Source organism: Aegilops tauschii, chromosome 6, assembly GCF_002575655.3.
Source record: "Aegilops tauschii subsp. strangulata cultivar AL8/78 chromosome 6, Aet v6.0, whole genome shotgun sequence".
Classification (NCBI taxonomy): domain Eukaryota; kingdom Viridiplantae; phylum Streptophyta; class Magnoliopsida; order Poales; family Poaceae; genus Aegilops; species Aegilops tauschii.
In genome coordinates, this window is record NC_053040.3 from 55,277,125 (window position 1) to 55,292,766 (window position 15,642).

At 52.6% G+C, this 15,642-nt stretch overlaps 2 protein-coding genes across 2 annotated transcripts; both read left to right on the forward strand.

The window, feature by feature from the left end:
- The first annotated feature begins 1,063 nt into the window (after positions 1 to 1,063).
- LOC141025808 (uncharacterized) lies at positions 1,064 to 2,422 on the forward strand. The gene has a single exon (XM_073501733.1). The coding sequence runs from the start codon at positions 1,064 to 1,066 to the stop codon at positions 2,420 to 2,422; it is 1,359 nt and encodes a 452-aa protein (XP_073357834.1).
- Positions 2,423 to 13,547: 11,125 nt separating this feature from the next.
- LOC141025809 (uncharacterized) lies at positions 13,548 to 14,906 on the forward strand. The gene has a single exon (XM_073501734.1). It carries the CDS (start codon positions 13,548 to 13,550, stop codon positions 14,904 to 14,906), a length of 1,359 nt encoding a protein of 452 aa, XP_073357835.1.
- Positions 14,907 to 15,642: the final 736 nt, after the last annotated feature.

A 15,642-nucleotide genomic window follows, 5' to 3' on the forward strand; every position in this document is an offset into this window, starting at 1 on the left:
TAGCAACAGGGCCGGCGGGGGACCGGCGGGAGGCACGCCGGCGAAGATGCAGAGAATGCGCAGACGCGAGAGAGAGCCGCGGAGTTTTGCTCAGCCACGTATCGATAGAGTAAAAATAGAAAAAATAATTGGGACGGTGTAAAAATATACTCCACTAACCGCGGACAGGGGATCAGCGAGGTGCCGGTTAGTGGAGTACAATTGAATTTTTTACTCCACTAACCGGTTATAGGGGATCGGTTAGAAATGCCCTTAGGAGTTAGGAGTGCCGTTTATTTACACTTCTTCATGTTCGTATGCCCCATGCCTATGTGAACCCAGCTGTTGTTTTATTTTGTTTCTCAAGTTTAGCCTTAGTTTGTTTCTCTTTCTTGGAAGTCAAGTGAGCACATGCCCTGATCGTATCATGACGTCATGGCCTGATTAGGTGCACGTGTAGGAGTCTGTATAGGTCTAGAAGTGATCGATGTGGCCAGATGATCAGATTAGAAACTTTATGCTAGATTAGGAAGTAGTCCGTGTTTGCTACAATTAATATCCAGGGCTCCGAGCGTCCAGATATACATGCGCTATATGGCGTGAGATTGCACCATGAATTTGCTTGACAGAAATAGAAATAAATGGAGGTTCAAGTGCCCTAGGCAAAAGTTTGCCGTGCGCGTGTGCTAGTGTTAGTCGGCTTCGGGATTTGGGGCCTATTGGTGGCCGGCGCCGCTCCCCGCAGGTCTGTAAGGCGTGTGTGTGTTCATGTTCTTGTTTCCTTCAGTAGTAAGTTCAGTCGACGAAGAGATATCGCCTGTCCACATGATTGATGCAAACTTCAGAATCATGTCCTGGAACGTGAGGGGCCTAAATTCACAGGCAAAGCGCACGGCTGTCTGCGAGGTTGCCCACGCAAATAAAATTGCGATTCTTAACCTGCAGGATCGAGTCCTGGACCACGCAGCTAGCAGTAGAAGTAGGAGGGCCTTCACTTCAGGGTTGCGTCGTACTACCTGCGATAGGTACTGGAGGCGGTGCCGCCATTTTCTGGGATAAACATCTGGTCAACGTAGTTACGCACATGATTGCTAGCTTCTCCATTACGGTTAGGGTAGAGATCATCGGCAGCGGCGAGTTCTTTTGGATGACAAGTGTCTACGGTCCTTCAGAGGATGAGCAAAAGGAAAACTTCCTAACTGAACTAGCCAGCGCAGCGCCTCCCCCCTCTGAACCTTGGATGCTCAACGGAGATTTTAACATGATATATCAGGCGAGGGACAAAAACAATGGCCCGATTAACAGAAGGATGATGGTTCGTTTCCGCCGGGCGATTGATCTTGCTGGGGTCAGAGAGGTCAAATGCAGAAATAGACGGTTTACTTGGAGTAGTGAAAGAGAATCCCCAACCTTATGCAGCATCGACAAGACTTTCTGTAACTTGGCATGGGAAGACATGTTTCCTGATGTGATGCTCACGGCGGCTTCAACATCCTTTTCTGATCACTGCCCTCTCCTGTTAGCTAATGGAGCACCCCCGATCAGGAAGGCTAGGTTTCGGTTTGAAAAAATTTGGCCGCGTTTTCCTCACTTCCAGGAAACGGTGCAACATGCCTGGGATCGGCCGGTAAATCATGACTGCCCCTTCATACGCATCAGCAGGAAACTTCAGAGGGTTGCGGCCGACCTGAAAATCTGGAGCAGATCACTCTTTGGAGGCGCCAAACTGCAGTTCCACATTGCAAACGCGGTGATCTTGCAGTTAGACATGGCGCAAGAGGCTAGAAACCTGACGGAGCAAGAGTGGCTGCTGTGCAAGCAGCTTAAACTGAAGGTGCTTGGGTTCGCTGCCTTAGAAAGGGCCAGAAAGAGACAGGCGTCCAGGATCATGTGGCTCAAATCGGGTGACGCAAATTCAAAATTCTTCCATGCAAAAATCAGAGCAAGAAGGAGAAAGAACTACATCCATTCCATCAAGGTGGGCAATGCTGAAATTACAGAGCATCATGAGAAGGCCTCGGCCGCGCGCGATCATTTTACCGAATCCATAGGACGCCTACGACAGCGCTCGTGCACTCTGAATTGGGAAGAGTTGCACCTACGAGAGATTGACATGTCTGGGTTCGACCTCCCCTTCACCGAACCTGAGGTGTGGGCGGCGGTGCTGGCCTCGCCAGCGGAGAAGGCGCCTGGACCGGACGGATTCACCGGGCGCTTTTTCAGGGCATGTTGGAGCACTGTCAAGTATGACATCATGGAAGTTTTTCAGAAGTTCTACAACCTGGCGGGAGTAAATTTGAAGGAAATCAACACCGCGTTCATTGACTGCTACCAAAAAAGGACGGGGCAACGGAGTTGTGTCATTTCAGGCCCATCAGCCTCATTCACTCCATCTCAAAGCTCATTGCAAAGGTGTTATCTCTGCGGCTGTGTCGAGTGGTAGGTGCGACATATGCCAACGGGTGGCTTATCATTATGGGAGCCAGTAAGACGTCGCCGGTGCCTGGAAACGGGATGAGGCGAAGACATGCACGCCGGCGAATCTTACCCAGGTTCGGGGCTCTCCGTGGAGATAACACCCCTAGTCCTGCTCTGCGGGGTCTCGCATGATCACTAGATCAGTACAAGTAGCTACAAGTGCTCCTTGAGCTGTTTGGCTAGGGGAAGAAGAAGGGCAAGGCTAGCTCTCCTTTTCTCTCTATGTGGTCTGTGAAACTCTATGAGATCAACCCTATGCATGGGTGTTCCGGGGGGGTTATATAGGCCTACCCCCCAGGGGTACAATGGTATTCCGGCTGGGCATGGGTCCCAGCCGTCAGCGTCTATGCTCGCCGGCTTCTCCGCCGGCCATTGGGGCCCGCCGACTGGTGGGTCCCGCCGGCTGCCGGCCTCTTGGCCGACAGGCCGGCCCCACCGCTTGGGGGCTTTGTCGGCGGCTGGTTACTGTTGCCTCGCCTCCGATGACGAGGGCTTTGTCGAGGTGAGCGTGGCTACAGTGCTGCCGCCTTGTGTGCTCTCACTGTAGCCTTACCTCGTCTTGTCTCCTTAATGAGGCACATGTTTCGAGGGAGGTAGGTAGCCGGCTACTGGGAGCCGGCCACGCCCCTGGCCGACTAGGGGAGGCCGGGCCGCCTTCGGGCGTCTCTCTGGCTAAAGAGGCCCACCACCCGCGGGCCCTACTGGCGCCTGTCGTGGGTGACATCGAGGAGAACATGGCTACAGTGCCACGCCGGACGGGGGATGGCTGGCCCGTACGGCGCCCTGTGGCCATGCCTGTTCCGGGATTCGGGGGTAGTGGGCTGTACTGCGGCCACCCCCCATCTTATCACCGTTATGTGGCTGTAGTCTTGGTGGGTGCGGTCTTGGCCGGCTTCTGGGAGCCGGCTTCTGGGAGTCGGCTATCTCGTATCTTTCTTGGGGGAGGTTTCTGAGGCTGGGTCGCCCTCTGGGAGTCGGCCCTGGGGATAGCGGGCCGGGGGAAGGCGGCCCTCCGCTCTGTATGCTTGAAGGCTTGAATGGCCTGGTAATTTTTCTGAGGAGCCAGGGGGAGTCGGTTAGGCTACCCGTGGCCATTTACTCCGACAGTAGTCCCCGAAGTTGATTGGGCTTCGAGGTCGAGTGGAGGTCGAGAAGCTCGGGCAGCTTCTTATCTTGACGAGCCAGCAGCTGGGAGCCGGCTTCGGTTGGGCGCGCCGTCTTGGCGGAAAAAAATTAAAGTCAGAAGGCGGGAGTCTGTCGGCGCGTGCGCCGGGCTGCGGGCCGGCCGCTCGCCGCCTGCAAACTACGTGGCACCCCTTGGCTTGAAAAGAGCCTGCCAGCCCACACGCGCGACAAGACGTCGCCGCAGGTCGGGGGCCAACCACTCCCGCGCCCAGGCCCAGCCGCGGATTCTCTGCGGCCCAAAGCCGTCCGCACGTCTTCCTACGGCGGTTTCCGCACGTCTTTAGGGCGCAGTAATCATGGGACGTGGGGGAGTGGGCGCAGTTAATCCCACGTCCCACCCCACGCCTCGCCTCCTCGGCTTCGCCGCACGAGGCTATAAGTAGGGGGAGGAAGGGAAGCGGCAGACGCTCGCACGCTCCTCTCCTCTCCGCCATCTTCTTCCTCCTGCTCTCCCTCACAGCAGCGTCTCGCCGCCGCGTCGTCCCACCATTCTTTTCCCTGCCGCCGCGCTCGTTCTTACCGGCCTCACGCCGCCATGCAGTACGGCGGGGACTGGGACGGCTCCAACGTCCATGAGGACCTCGTCGAGTTCCTCCGCAAGACGCGGCGGTTGCCTGGCGCGGATATGGTGCGGGTCCGTCTCGCGCCTGCGAAGGAGATCACGCCGGAGCCGGAGGAAGGCGAGCTGGTGGTCTTCCGCTCGCATTTCTTGGGCGGCATCAGCTTGCCAGCGAGTGCTTTCTTCCATTCCTTCCTCGAATTCTATCAACTCCAGCCGCACCACCTCACGTCGAACACGGTGGTGCTGCTGTCCGCCTTCATCGCGATGCGGAGGGTGGCAGCCGACAAGTTGGGCACGACAACCCCTATCTTGGCGTTCTCCCCACCCTCAAGCTCTGGGGGGAGTTCTTCCAGTCCAAGTTGGGCACGCGAATGCAAGGCGTGCCGGCCTAGAGTGGCGCCTTCATCGCGATGCGGAGGGTGGCAGCCGACAACCCCTTCCCCATCATCACGCTAATCCAGTCGGTGAAGCGCTGGCAGAAGTCATACTTCTACGTGAAGAACGTCGCCCCGCAAGGTGACTACGTCAATTTGCCGGCTTATGTAGCCGGCCCGCCAGCGGGTAGGCGGCCCTAGTGGTCCTATCGGGCCGTGACGCTGACGCCGGCTGGAGCCGCGGCCGTCGCCCGACAGCGGGTGATGATCCAGTCGGAGGGCCTGACTGGGTCCTATTGGAAATATGCCCTAGAGGCAATAATAAATGGTTATTATTATATTTCTTTGTTCATGGTAATTGTCTATTGTTCATGCTATAATTGTATTGTCCGGAAATCGTAATACATGTGTGAATGCATAGACCACAACGTGTCCCTAGTAAGCCTCTAGTTGACTAGCTCGTTGATCAACAGATAGTCATGGTTTCCTGACTATGGACATTGGATGTCATTGATAACGGGATCACATCATTAGGAGAATGATGTGATGGACAGGACCCAATCCTAAGCATAGCATAAAAGATCGTGTAGTTTCGTTTGCTAGAGCTTTTCCAATGTCAAGTATCTTTTCCTTAGACCATGAGATCGTGCAACTCCCAGATACCGTAGGAGTGCTTTGGGTGTACCAAACGTCACAACGTAACTGGGTGACTATAAAGGTGCACTACGGGTATCTTCGAAAGTGTCTGTTGGGTTGGCACGGATCGAGACTGGGATTTGTCACTCCGTGTGACGGAGAGGTATCTCTGGGCCCACTCGGTAATGCATCATCATAATGAGCTCAATGTGACTAAGGCGTTAGTCACGGGATCATGCATTGCGGTATGAGTAAAGATACTTGCCGGTAACGAGATTGAACAAGGTATTGGGATACCGACGATCGAATCTCGGGCAAGTAACATACCGATTGACAAAGGGAATTGCATACGGGATTGATTGAATCCTCGACACCGTGGTTCATCCGATGAGATCATCGTGGAACATGTGGGAGCCAACATGGGTATCCAGATCCCGCTGTTGGTTATTGACCGGAGAGGCGTCTCGGTCATGTCTGCATGTCTCCCGAACCCGTAGGGTCTACACACTTAAGGTTCGGTGACACTAGGGTTGTAGAGATATATGTATGCGGAAAGCCGAAAGTTGTTCGGAGTCCCGGATGAGATCCCGGACGTCACGAGAGGTTCCGGAATGGTCCGGAGGTGAAGAATTATATATAGGAAGTCCAGTTTCGGCCACCGGGAAAGTTTCGGGGGTTACCGGTATTGTACCGGGACCACCGGAAGGGTCCCGGGGGTCCACCGGGTGGGGCCACCTATCCCGGAGGGCTCCATGGGCTGAAAGTGGAAGGGAACCAGCCCCTAGTGGGCTGGGCGCTCCCCCATGGGCCTCCCCCCATGCGCCTAGGGTTGGGAACCCTAGGGTGGGGGACTTCCCCCTTGCCTTGGGGGGCAAGGCAACCCCTTTCCCCCCTTTGGCCGCCGCCCCTTGCCCTAGATGGGCTTTGGCCGCCGCCCCCTTCCCAGGGGGCCTATATAAAGGGGGGGAGGGAGGGCAGCAACCTACAGCCTTGGGCGCCTCCCTCCTCCCCTGCTACACCTCTCTCTCTCTCGCAGAAGCTCGGCGAAGCCCTGCCGGAGACCCGCTACATCCACCACCACGCCGTCGTGCTGCTGGATCTCCATCGACCTCTCCTTCCCCCTTGCTGGATCAAGAAGGAGGAGACGTCGCTGCACCGTACGTGTGTTGAACGCGGAGGTGCCGTCCGTTCGGCACTCGGTCATCGGTGATTTGGATCACGGCGAGTACGACTCCGTCATCCACGTTCATTGGAACGCTTCCGCTCGCGATCTACAAGGGTATGTAGATGCACTCCTTTCCCCTCGTTGCTAGTATACTCCATAGATGCATCTTGGTGAGCGTAGGAAAATTTTAAAATTATGCTACCATTCCCAACAGTGGCATCATGAGCCAGGCCTATGCGTAGTTACTATGCACGAGTAGAACACAAAGCAGTTGTGGGCGTTGAGTTTGCCAATTCTTCTTGCCGCTACTAGTCGTTTCTTGTTTCGGCGGCATTGTAGGATGAAGCGGCCCGGACCGACCTTACACGTACGCTTACGTGAGACAGGTTCCACCGACTGACATGCACTAGATGCATAAGGTGGCTAGCGGGTGTCTGTCTCTCCTACTTTAGTCGGAACGGATTCGATGAAAAGGGTCCTTATGAAGGGTAAATAGAAATTGGAAAATCACGTTGTGGTCATACGTAGGTAAGAAAACGTTCTTGCTAGAAACCTACAAACCACGTAAAAACTTGCAACAACAATTAGAGGACGTCTAACTTGTTTTTGCAGCATGTGTTATGTGATGTGATATGGCCAGAAGATGTGATGAATGATATATGTGATGTATGAGATTGATCATATTCTTGTAATAGGAATCACGACTTGCATGTCGATGAGTATGACAACCGGCAGGAGCCATAGGAGTTGTCTTTATTATTTTGTATGACCTGCGTGTCATTGAATAACGCCGTGTGAATTACTTTACTTTGTTGCTAAACGCGTTAGCCATAGAAGTAGAAGTAATCGTTGGCGTGACGACTTCATGGAGCGCAGTGCAGTTAATTCTTCGGCCGCGAGGGCTTCAGATAATGCCTCAAGGGCCAGGGATGCGGTTTTATTTTCGGAGCGGAGTGCTATGTCCGGATCACTGGTGAGAGTGATTATGCCGTTGGGCCCGGGCATCTTAAGCTTCATGTACCCGTAATGAGGTACAGCTTGGAAGCGTGTAAATGCATCTTGCCCCAAGTGGGCGTGATATCCGCTGTTGAAAGGGGCCACTTGGAAGGTTATCTCTTCGGACCGATAATTCTCCAGCGTGCCGAATACCACTTCAAGTGTTATTTTTCCCGCACACTGCGCCTCCTGACTGGGAATGATTCCTTTGAAGGTCATGCTGCTTTGCTCGATGCAGCTCCTGTCTATTTCCATTTTGTGGAGTGTATCTTCATAGATGAGGTTTAGTCCGCTACCGACGTCCATGAGAACCTTGGTGAGCCGAAAGCCGTCCACGATTGGACTGAGGACCAAGGCGGCTGGTGCTCGAACTGTCCTGTATTTTGGTTCATCACCGGCATTAAAAGTTATAGCCGTGTCGTTCCAATGGTTTATTGCTGCGATTTGACAGACTTCGGCGAGTTCGCGGAGTGCCCTTTTGTGCCTACTGTTTGAATCGAATGTCTCGAAGACCGTCAGTACTTTGGGGTCGTCGTCTTCTGGGGGGTGTTGTTCTGGGGTATTCTTGGTGAGGATATCCTCGCCGCTCTTGGCCACTTGCTGGAGTATCCAACATGCTCTAAGGCTGTGGGTTGGTATGTTATCCGGTGTTGTGTGTATTTTGCATGGCCCATCGAGCCATCCTTCCAGAACGGTTCCATGCCCCGTAATGGGCTTATATTTCTTTACTATTGGACCGGGCGTGCCACGAGGGTGCGCCCTTTTCGCCAAAACGAGGGGTTGAGTGGGGACCGATGGTTCCCAACGGGCTGCCTGAGTTTTCCAGGCGCTTTCCATTGCGTTGTACTTCAGTACGATAGTTGCCAAGTCAGCGAAGTGTAATATGCGACGGCGGTTGATGGCGTTGAGGATTCCTTCATCCATGCAATTGTTGCGGAATGCTGAGATCGCTTCCTCGTCGCGGCAATCTTTAATCTTGTCATTGACAAGAAGGAATCTGGCCCAGAAGTGGTGGACCGCTTCTTGAGACAGTTGTTGTATGCTCATGAGAGTGCCTATATTTAGGTGGGTGGGTGGTTTTAAATCCGAACCCTGACCCAATTTTGGATCCGGAGTCTGAAGGTCTTCCGAACTTAATAGATCGGGCTCCGGGATATCCACTGATTTCTTAGGCCCGTCATCCGATTATATGTTCAGAGGGCAGGGTGCATCTCTCCGCAGGTGGGTGTCCGGCTCTTCGAGGTCGGAGATCCGGACATAGTCCATCCTCAGTATGGAGGAAGAGTTTTCATCTCGCTCCTCGACTACCGCTGTCTGGTGGGTGATAGGTGGAGATTTGATTTCTCGCTGATCGGGTTTAAGCCCAATTCGATCGTAGTCTGTAGGAACCCCCAGGGCGGCGATGTGATGTAGGCGCTTGTTTAAAGACGAAAGCTCCGCCGGATCCATCTGCTTGGAGTGTTCGGAGTCGTTACGAAGGGGATTTTCGATGACCCGAGAGGTCATCGTCGGCTTAATGGCCGAAAGGGCGGTCATGGTAAAGCCGCCCAACCGGAGGGTTTGGCCTAGGGCCAGTGCTCCTCCGGAGGTGATATTGTCCTTGAGAACAAGGCGAGCCATCGATCCTTTCTTCGACGTCACAGTGGAACTCTCAATGAAAGCACCAATGTCGGTGTCAAAACCGGCGGATCTCGGGTAGGGGGTCCCGAACTGTGCGTCTAAGGTCGATGGTAACACGAGACAGGGGACACAATGTTTACCCAGGTTCGGGCCCTCTCTATGGAGGTAATACCCTACTTCCTACTTGATTGATCTTGATGAATATGAGTATTACAAGAGTTGATCTACCACGAGATCGTAATGGCTAAAACCCTAGAAGTCTAGCCTGTATGTCTATGGCTATGAGTCTTGGCCTCTACAGTCCTAGCCCTCCGGTTTATATAGACACCGGAGGGATCTAGGGTTACATCAGGTCGGTTTACAGAGAAAGGAATCTTCATGTTCGATCGCCGAGCTTTCCCTCCATGCCAAGGAGAGTCCCATCCGGACAAGGGTGGAGTCTTCGGTCTTTGTAGCTTCACATCCCATCAGTTCGGCCCATGGCTAATAGGCCGGACGCCCGAGGACACCTTAGTCCAGGACTCCCTCAGACGTGACGGACCGCTAAACCTAGACCAATCACGGGGAAAATGGAGCTCGGAGGTCGAGTTTCGAGAGGAGAAAGCTTAACTAGTGTGGCTCGGGCATTTCATCGAACACCTCATGTGCATAGGAGGTGAGCTAGAGCACCACAAAGCTCTCCCCTCGCTGGCCAGAAAAATCAAAGCACTGTGGAGTGCTCTGCCACAGCGATGGGGTATATATAGCCACCTCATTGGTCCCGGTTCGTGGCTGGAACCGGGACTAATGGCCCCCCTTCTGTCCCGGTTCTAGGCACGAACCGGGACCAATGGCTGTGGGCCAGGAGCGAGGACCATGCCTAGAACCGGGACAAATGTGTCCACACGAACCGGGACAAATGCCTCCCGAGGGCCGGCCGGCCCCCTGGGCGCACACACCGGGACATATGCCTCCCATGGGTCCCGGTTCGTGACCGAACCGGGACTAATGGGCTGCCCAGGCCCCAACCAAAGCCCTGTTTTCTACTAGTGATAGATGACATGAAAGCAAACCTTATCAGGGGCTTGCTTACTTTCATCTACACTGAAGAAATGCCCAAATTTGAGATTACGGACAACACTGATGATAGAAAAGAGGGTGAAACGGAAGAAGACTCGCTGCTGCAGCTCCTTGAAGCCGCGGAAAGATATGGTCTCCAATGGTTGAAGTCGATCTGTGAAGAGAAGTTGGGCAATATGATCGGCGCAGACACGGTGACAGACATTATTGTCGTCGCTGAGTGGAGACGCTGCCTCTGGTTGAAAGCAGCCTGCTTGGACTTAATCAAAACTCACACAAGTTTGCACACAGTTTTCCCAGCTAGTGGATTGGAGAAAATAATCAGAACCTACAGCCCCTCTGTTCTCAAGGAGCTTCTCTCCATGTTTTCTTCCAGAATCACTCAAGTAATCACGTTTCAAACCTATATAAGAGTAATGTGATAATACTCTATCCATGGTCTAGTGGCAGCTACTATGAAAGCCATCACTGGTGGTTATGTGATACTCAATGTGGTGTATTGTTTACATCACTCTATGAAAGCCAACTACAAAGCGAGACACTCAGCTCATTTTAAGTCTGTAATCAGTGTCATGCGTTCACGTGTGCCCCCCGGCCCATCTGCCAGTCCAGTACTCCACTATGTTCCTCATGTTGTGTTAGGGCATTTCTAACCGATCCCCTAAAACTTAGTGGAGAAGAGGCTTAGTGGAGTATATATGCTCCACTATACTCCACTACGTTTTGGCCGGACCTAGTCGATCCCCTAAATATAACGGGGTAAAAAAATTCTAAACTTTCCAATTCTAGTATAAATTACAAACCAAATTTAAACACACCGAATGGTTCAAATGTAGCAAATAGCATTTCATAGAACAACTAGGACTCGCTTAAATGTTGCCAATGATGATCAGCAAGATCTTGTTGGAGCAGAATATGAACTTGACGGTTCTCGATCTTGCGGTGCGCCTCAAGGAATGTCAAGATCCTATTTGTTTCATACTCTGTACCGAAAGTTCTTAGGCATATCTCTCTCGTCTAAAATGATCATGTTATGCAATATGATGCAACAAGTCAGGATTCGCCATGGAATCTTGGAGTTCCAATACTCGGTAGGGCCACGAACAATTGCAAAGCGCTTCTGAAGCACACCGAAGGCACTTTCCACATCTTTTCTTGCAGCTTCTTGACATTGGGCAAAGTGAGTGTTTTGTTACCTTTTTGGCGCGGAATTATTTTGACCAAGGTGACCCATGATGGATAGATGCCATCCGCAAGGTAGTAAAACATCAAGTAGTTGTGCTCGTTGACCGAGTACTCCCAAGCGAGAGCTTCACCTTTTATAAGCCTAGAAAATAGAGGTGATCTCGATAGCACATTCAAGTCATTGTGAGAGCCAGGCAGACCAAAGAATGAATGCCATATCCGAAGATCCTTCGATGCAACTGCCTCAAGAATGATCGTTGGATTGTTGACGTGGCCTTTGTACCGACCCTTCCAACCTGCAGGACAATTCTTCCATCTCCAGTGCATACAGTCCAGTGATCCAAGCATCCTTGTCCATCCTCTTGCTTCACTCTCAGTCATCAGCCTTTGAGCGTGTTCCTCGGTTGGTGCTCTCAAGTACTCTGGGCCAAAGACAGCAATCACTACTTTGGTGAACCTTCGAACAGCCTCCAAGATTGTGTCTTCGCCAATGCATCCATAGTCATCAATTGCATCGAGAGAACACCCATATGCCAAGACTCGAACATCCGCAATGCATTTCATCAGAGGGCTTGCACTGATCTCTCCTAATGCACTTCTCTGGAGCTTAAACCAGTCATCATATCTCTCAACGGCTTTTGCAATGGTCATAAAAATACGTGTGTGCATCCGAAAGCGTCGGCGGAAGTACTTCTCTGGATAGGTTGGGTTTTGATCAAAGTAATATTTCATGATCTTGGCATGGCCCTCCGCTCTATCACGGTTGATGTGTATGCAGACAAATTGTGATCCTCTCCTTGGCTGCCGAACATCATCATCGAAAATCATGCCTAAAACGGTGTCAAAGTCATCCTCGTCTTCGGACGACGACGAGTCCTCCAACGCCATCTCCCTCAACCTCTTCATCTACAATCCAAACGGTTCGGTTCAATCAAACGACTCGGTTCAAAGAGAAACAAACAAAAGAACTGACCTAGGAAATTCTTCGAACACTTGGGGTGCGGGGGTGGTGCAAAAGCCGGCCGGCATGGTTTATACCGAACCGGCGAGCGGCATGTGACCTGCAGTAGTGCGCAAGCAAAGTGAGATGTGGCACGAGCTAGAAAAAGAAGAACCTCAAAAGAAAACAGAAGAATCAACAATGGCGACGATGGCGGCGTGTCACCTTGATTCCGGTGATGGCGACGGGACCGAACGGGCTGGCCGCGGGCAGAATGGCGATGGATGGCAAGGGTTCGAACAAGGTAGCAACAGGGCCGGCGGGGGACCGGCGGGAGGCACGCCGGCGAAGATGCAGAGAATGCGCAGACGCGAGAGAGAGCCGCGGAGTTTTGCTCAGCCACGTATCGATAGAGTAAAAATAGAAAAAATAATTGGGACGGTGTAAAAATATACTCCACTAACCGCGGACAGGGGATCAGCGAGGTGCCGGTTAGTGGAGTACAATTGAATTTTTTACTCCACTAACCGGTTATAGGGGATCGGTTAGAAATGCCCTTAGGAGTTAGGAGTGCCGTTTATTTACACTTCTTCATGTTCGTATGCCCCATGCCTATGTGAACCCAGCTGTTGTTTTATTTTGTTTCTCAAGTTTAGCCTTAGTTTGTTTCTCTTTCTTGGAAGTCAAGTGAGCACATGCCCTGATCGTATCATGACGTCATGGCCTGATTAGGTGCACGTGTAGGAGTCTGTATAGGTCTAGAAGTGATCGATGTGGCCAGATGATCAGATTAGAAACTTTATGCTAGATTAGGAAGTAGTCCGTGTTTGCTACAATTAATATCCAGGGCTCCGAGCGTCCAGATATACATGCGCTATATGGCGTGAGATTGCACCATGAATTTGCTTGACAGAAATAGAAATAAATGGAGGTTCAAGTGCCCTAGGCAAAAGTTTGCCGTGCGCGTGTGCTAGTGTTAGTCGGCTTCGGGATTTGGGGCCTATTGGTGGCCGGCGCCGCTCCCCGCAGGTCTGTAAGGCGTGTGTGTGTTCATGTTCTTGTTTCCTTCAGTAGTAAGTTCAGTCGACGAAGAGATATCGCCTGTCCACATGATTGATGCAAACTTCAGAATCATGTCCTGGAACGTGAGGGGCCTAAATTCACAGGCAAAGCGCACGGCTGTCTGCGAGGTTGCCCACGCAAATAAAATTGCGATTCTTAACCTGCAGGATCGAGTCCTGGACCACGCAGCTAGCAGTAGAAGTAGGAGGGCCTTCACTTCAGGGTTGCGTCGTACTACCTGCGATAGGTACTGGAGGCGGTGCCGCCATTTTCTGGGATAAACATCTGGTCAACGTAGTTACGCACATGATTGCTAGCTTCTCCATTACGGTTAGGGTAGAGATCATCGGCAGCGGCGAGTTCTTTTGGATGACAAGTGTCTACGGTCCTTCAGAGGATGAGCAAAAGGAAAACTTCCTAACTGAACTAGCCAGCGCAGCGCCTCCCCCCTCTGAACCTTGGATGCTCAACGGAGATTTTAACATGATATATCAGGCGAGGGACAAAAACAATGGCCCGATTAACAGAAGGATGATGGTTCGTTTCCGCCGGGCGATTGATCTTGCTGGGGTCAGAGAGGTCAAATGCAGAAATAGACGGTTTACTTGGAGTAGTGAAAGAGAATCCCCAACCTTATGCAGCATCGACAAGACTTTCTGTAACTTGGCATGGGAAGACATGTTTCCTGATGTGATGCTCACGGCGGCTTCAACATCCTTTTCTGATCACTGCCCTCTCCTGTTAGCTAATGGAGCACCCCCGATCAGGAAGGCTAGGTTTCGGTTTGAAAAAATTTGGCCGCGTTTTCCTCACTTCCAGGAAACGGTGCAACATGCCTGGGATCGGCCGGTAAATCATGACTGCCCCTTCATACGCATCAGCAGGAAACTTCAGAGGGTTGCGGCCGACCTGAAAATCTGGAGCAGATCACTCTTTGGAGGCGCCAAACTGCAGTTCCACATTGCAAACGCGGTGATCTTGCAGTTAGACATGGCGCAAGAGGCTAGAAACCTGACGGAGCAAGAGTGGCTGCTGTGCAAGCAGCTTAAACTGAAGGTGCTTGGGTTCGCTGCCTTAGAAAGGGCCAGAAAGAGACAGGCGTCCAGGATCATGTGGCTCAAATCGGGTGACGCAAATTCAAAATTCTTCCATGCAAAAATCAGAGCAAGAAGGAGAAAGAACTACATCCATTCCATCAAGGTGGGCAATGCTGAAATTACAGAGCATCATGAGAAGGCCTCGGCCGCGCGCGATCATTTTACCGAATCCATAGGACGCCTACGACAGCGCTCGTGCACTCTGAATTGGGAAGAGTTGCACCTACGAGAGATTGACATGTCTGGGTTCGACCTCCCCTTCACCGAACCTGAGGTGTGGGCGGCGGTGCTGGCCTCGCCGGCGGAGAAGGCGCCTGGACCGGACGGATTCACCGGGCGCTTTTTCAGGGCATGTTGGAGCACTGTCAAGTATGACATCATGGAAGTTTTTCAGAAGTTCTACAACCTGGCGGGAGTAAATTTGAAGGAAATCAACACCGCGTTCATTGACTGCTACCAAAAAAGGACGGGGCAACGGAGTTGTGTCATTTCAGGCCCATCAGCCTCATTCACTCCATCTCAAAGCTCATTGCAAAGGTGTTATCTCTGCGGCTGTGTCGAGTGGTAGGTGCGACATATGCCAACGGGTGGCTTATCATTATGGGAGCCAGTAAGACGTCGCCGGTGCCTGGAAACGGGATGAGGCGAAGACATGCACGCCGGCGAATCTTACCCAGGTTCGGGGCTCTCCGTGGAGATAACACCCCTAGTCCTGCTCTGCGGGGTCTCGCATGATCACTAGATCAGTACAAGTAGCTACAAGTGCTCCTTGAGCTGTTTGGCTAGGGGAAGAAGAAGGGCAAGGCTAGCTCTCCTTTTCTCTCTATGTGGTCTGTGAAACTCTATGAGATCAACCCTATGCATGGGTGTTCCGGGGGGGTTATATAGGCCTACCCCCCAGGGGTACAATGGTATTCCGGCTGGGCATGGGTCCCAGCCGTCAGCGTCTATGCTCGCCGGCTTCTCCGCCGGCCATTGGGGCCCGCCGACTGGTGGGTCCCGCCGGCTGCCGGCCTCTTGGCCGACAGGCCGGCCCCACCGCTTGGGGGCTTTGTCGGCGGCTGGTTACTGTTGCCTCGCCTCCGATGACGAGGGCTTTGTCGAGGTGAGCGTGGCTACAGTGCTGCCGCCTTGTGTGCTCTCACTGTAGCCTTACCTCGTCTTGTCTCCTTAATGAGGCACATGTTTCGAGGGAGGTAGGTAGCCGGCTACTGGGAGCCGGCCACGCCCCTGGCCGACTAGGGGAGGCCGGGCCGCCTTCGGGCGTCTCTCTGGCTAAAGAGGCCCACCACCCGCGGGCCCTA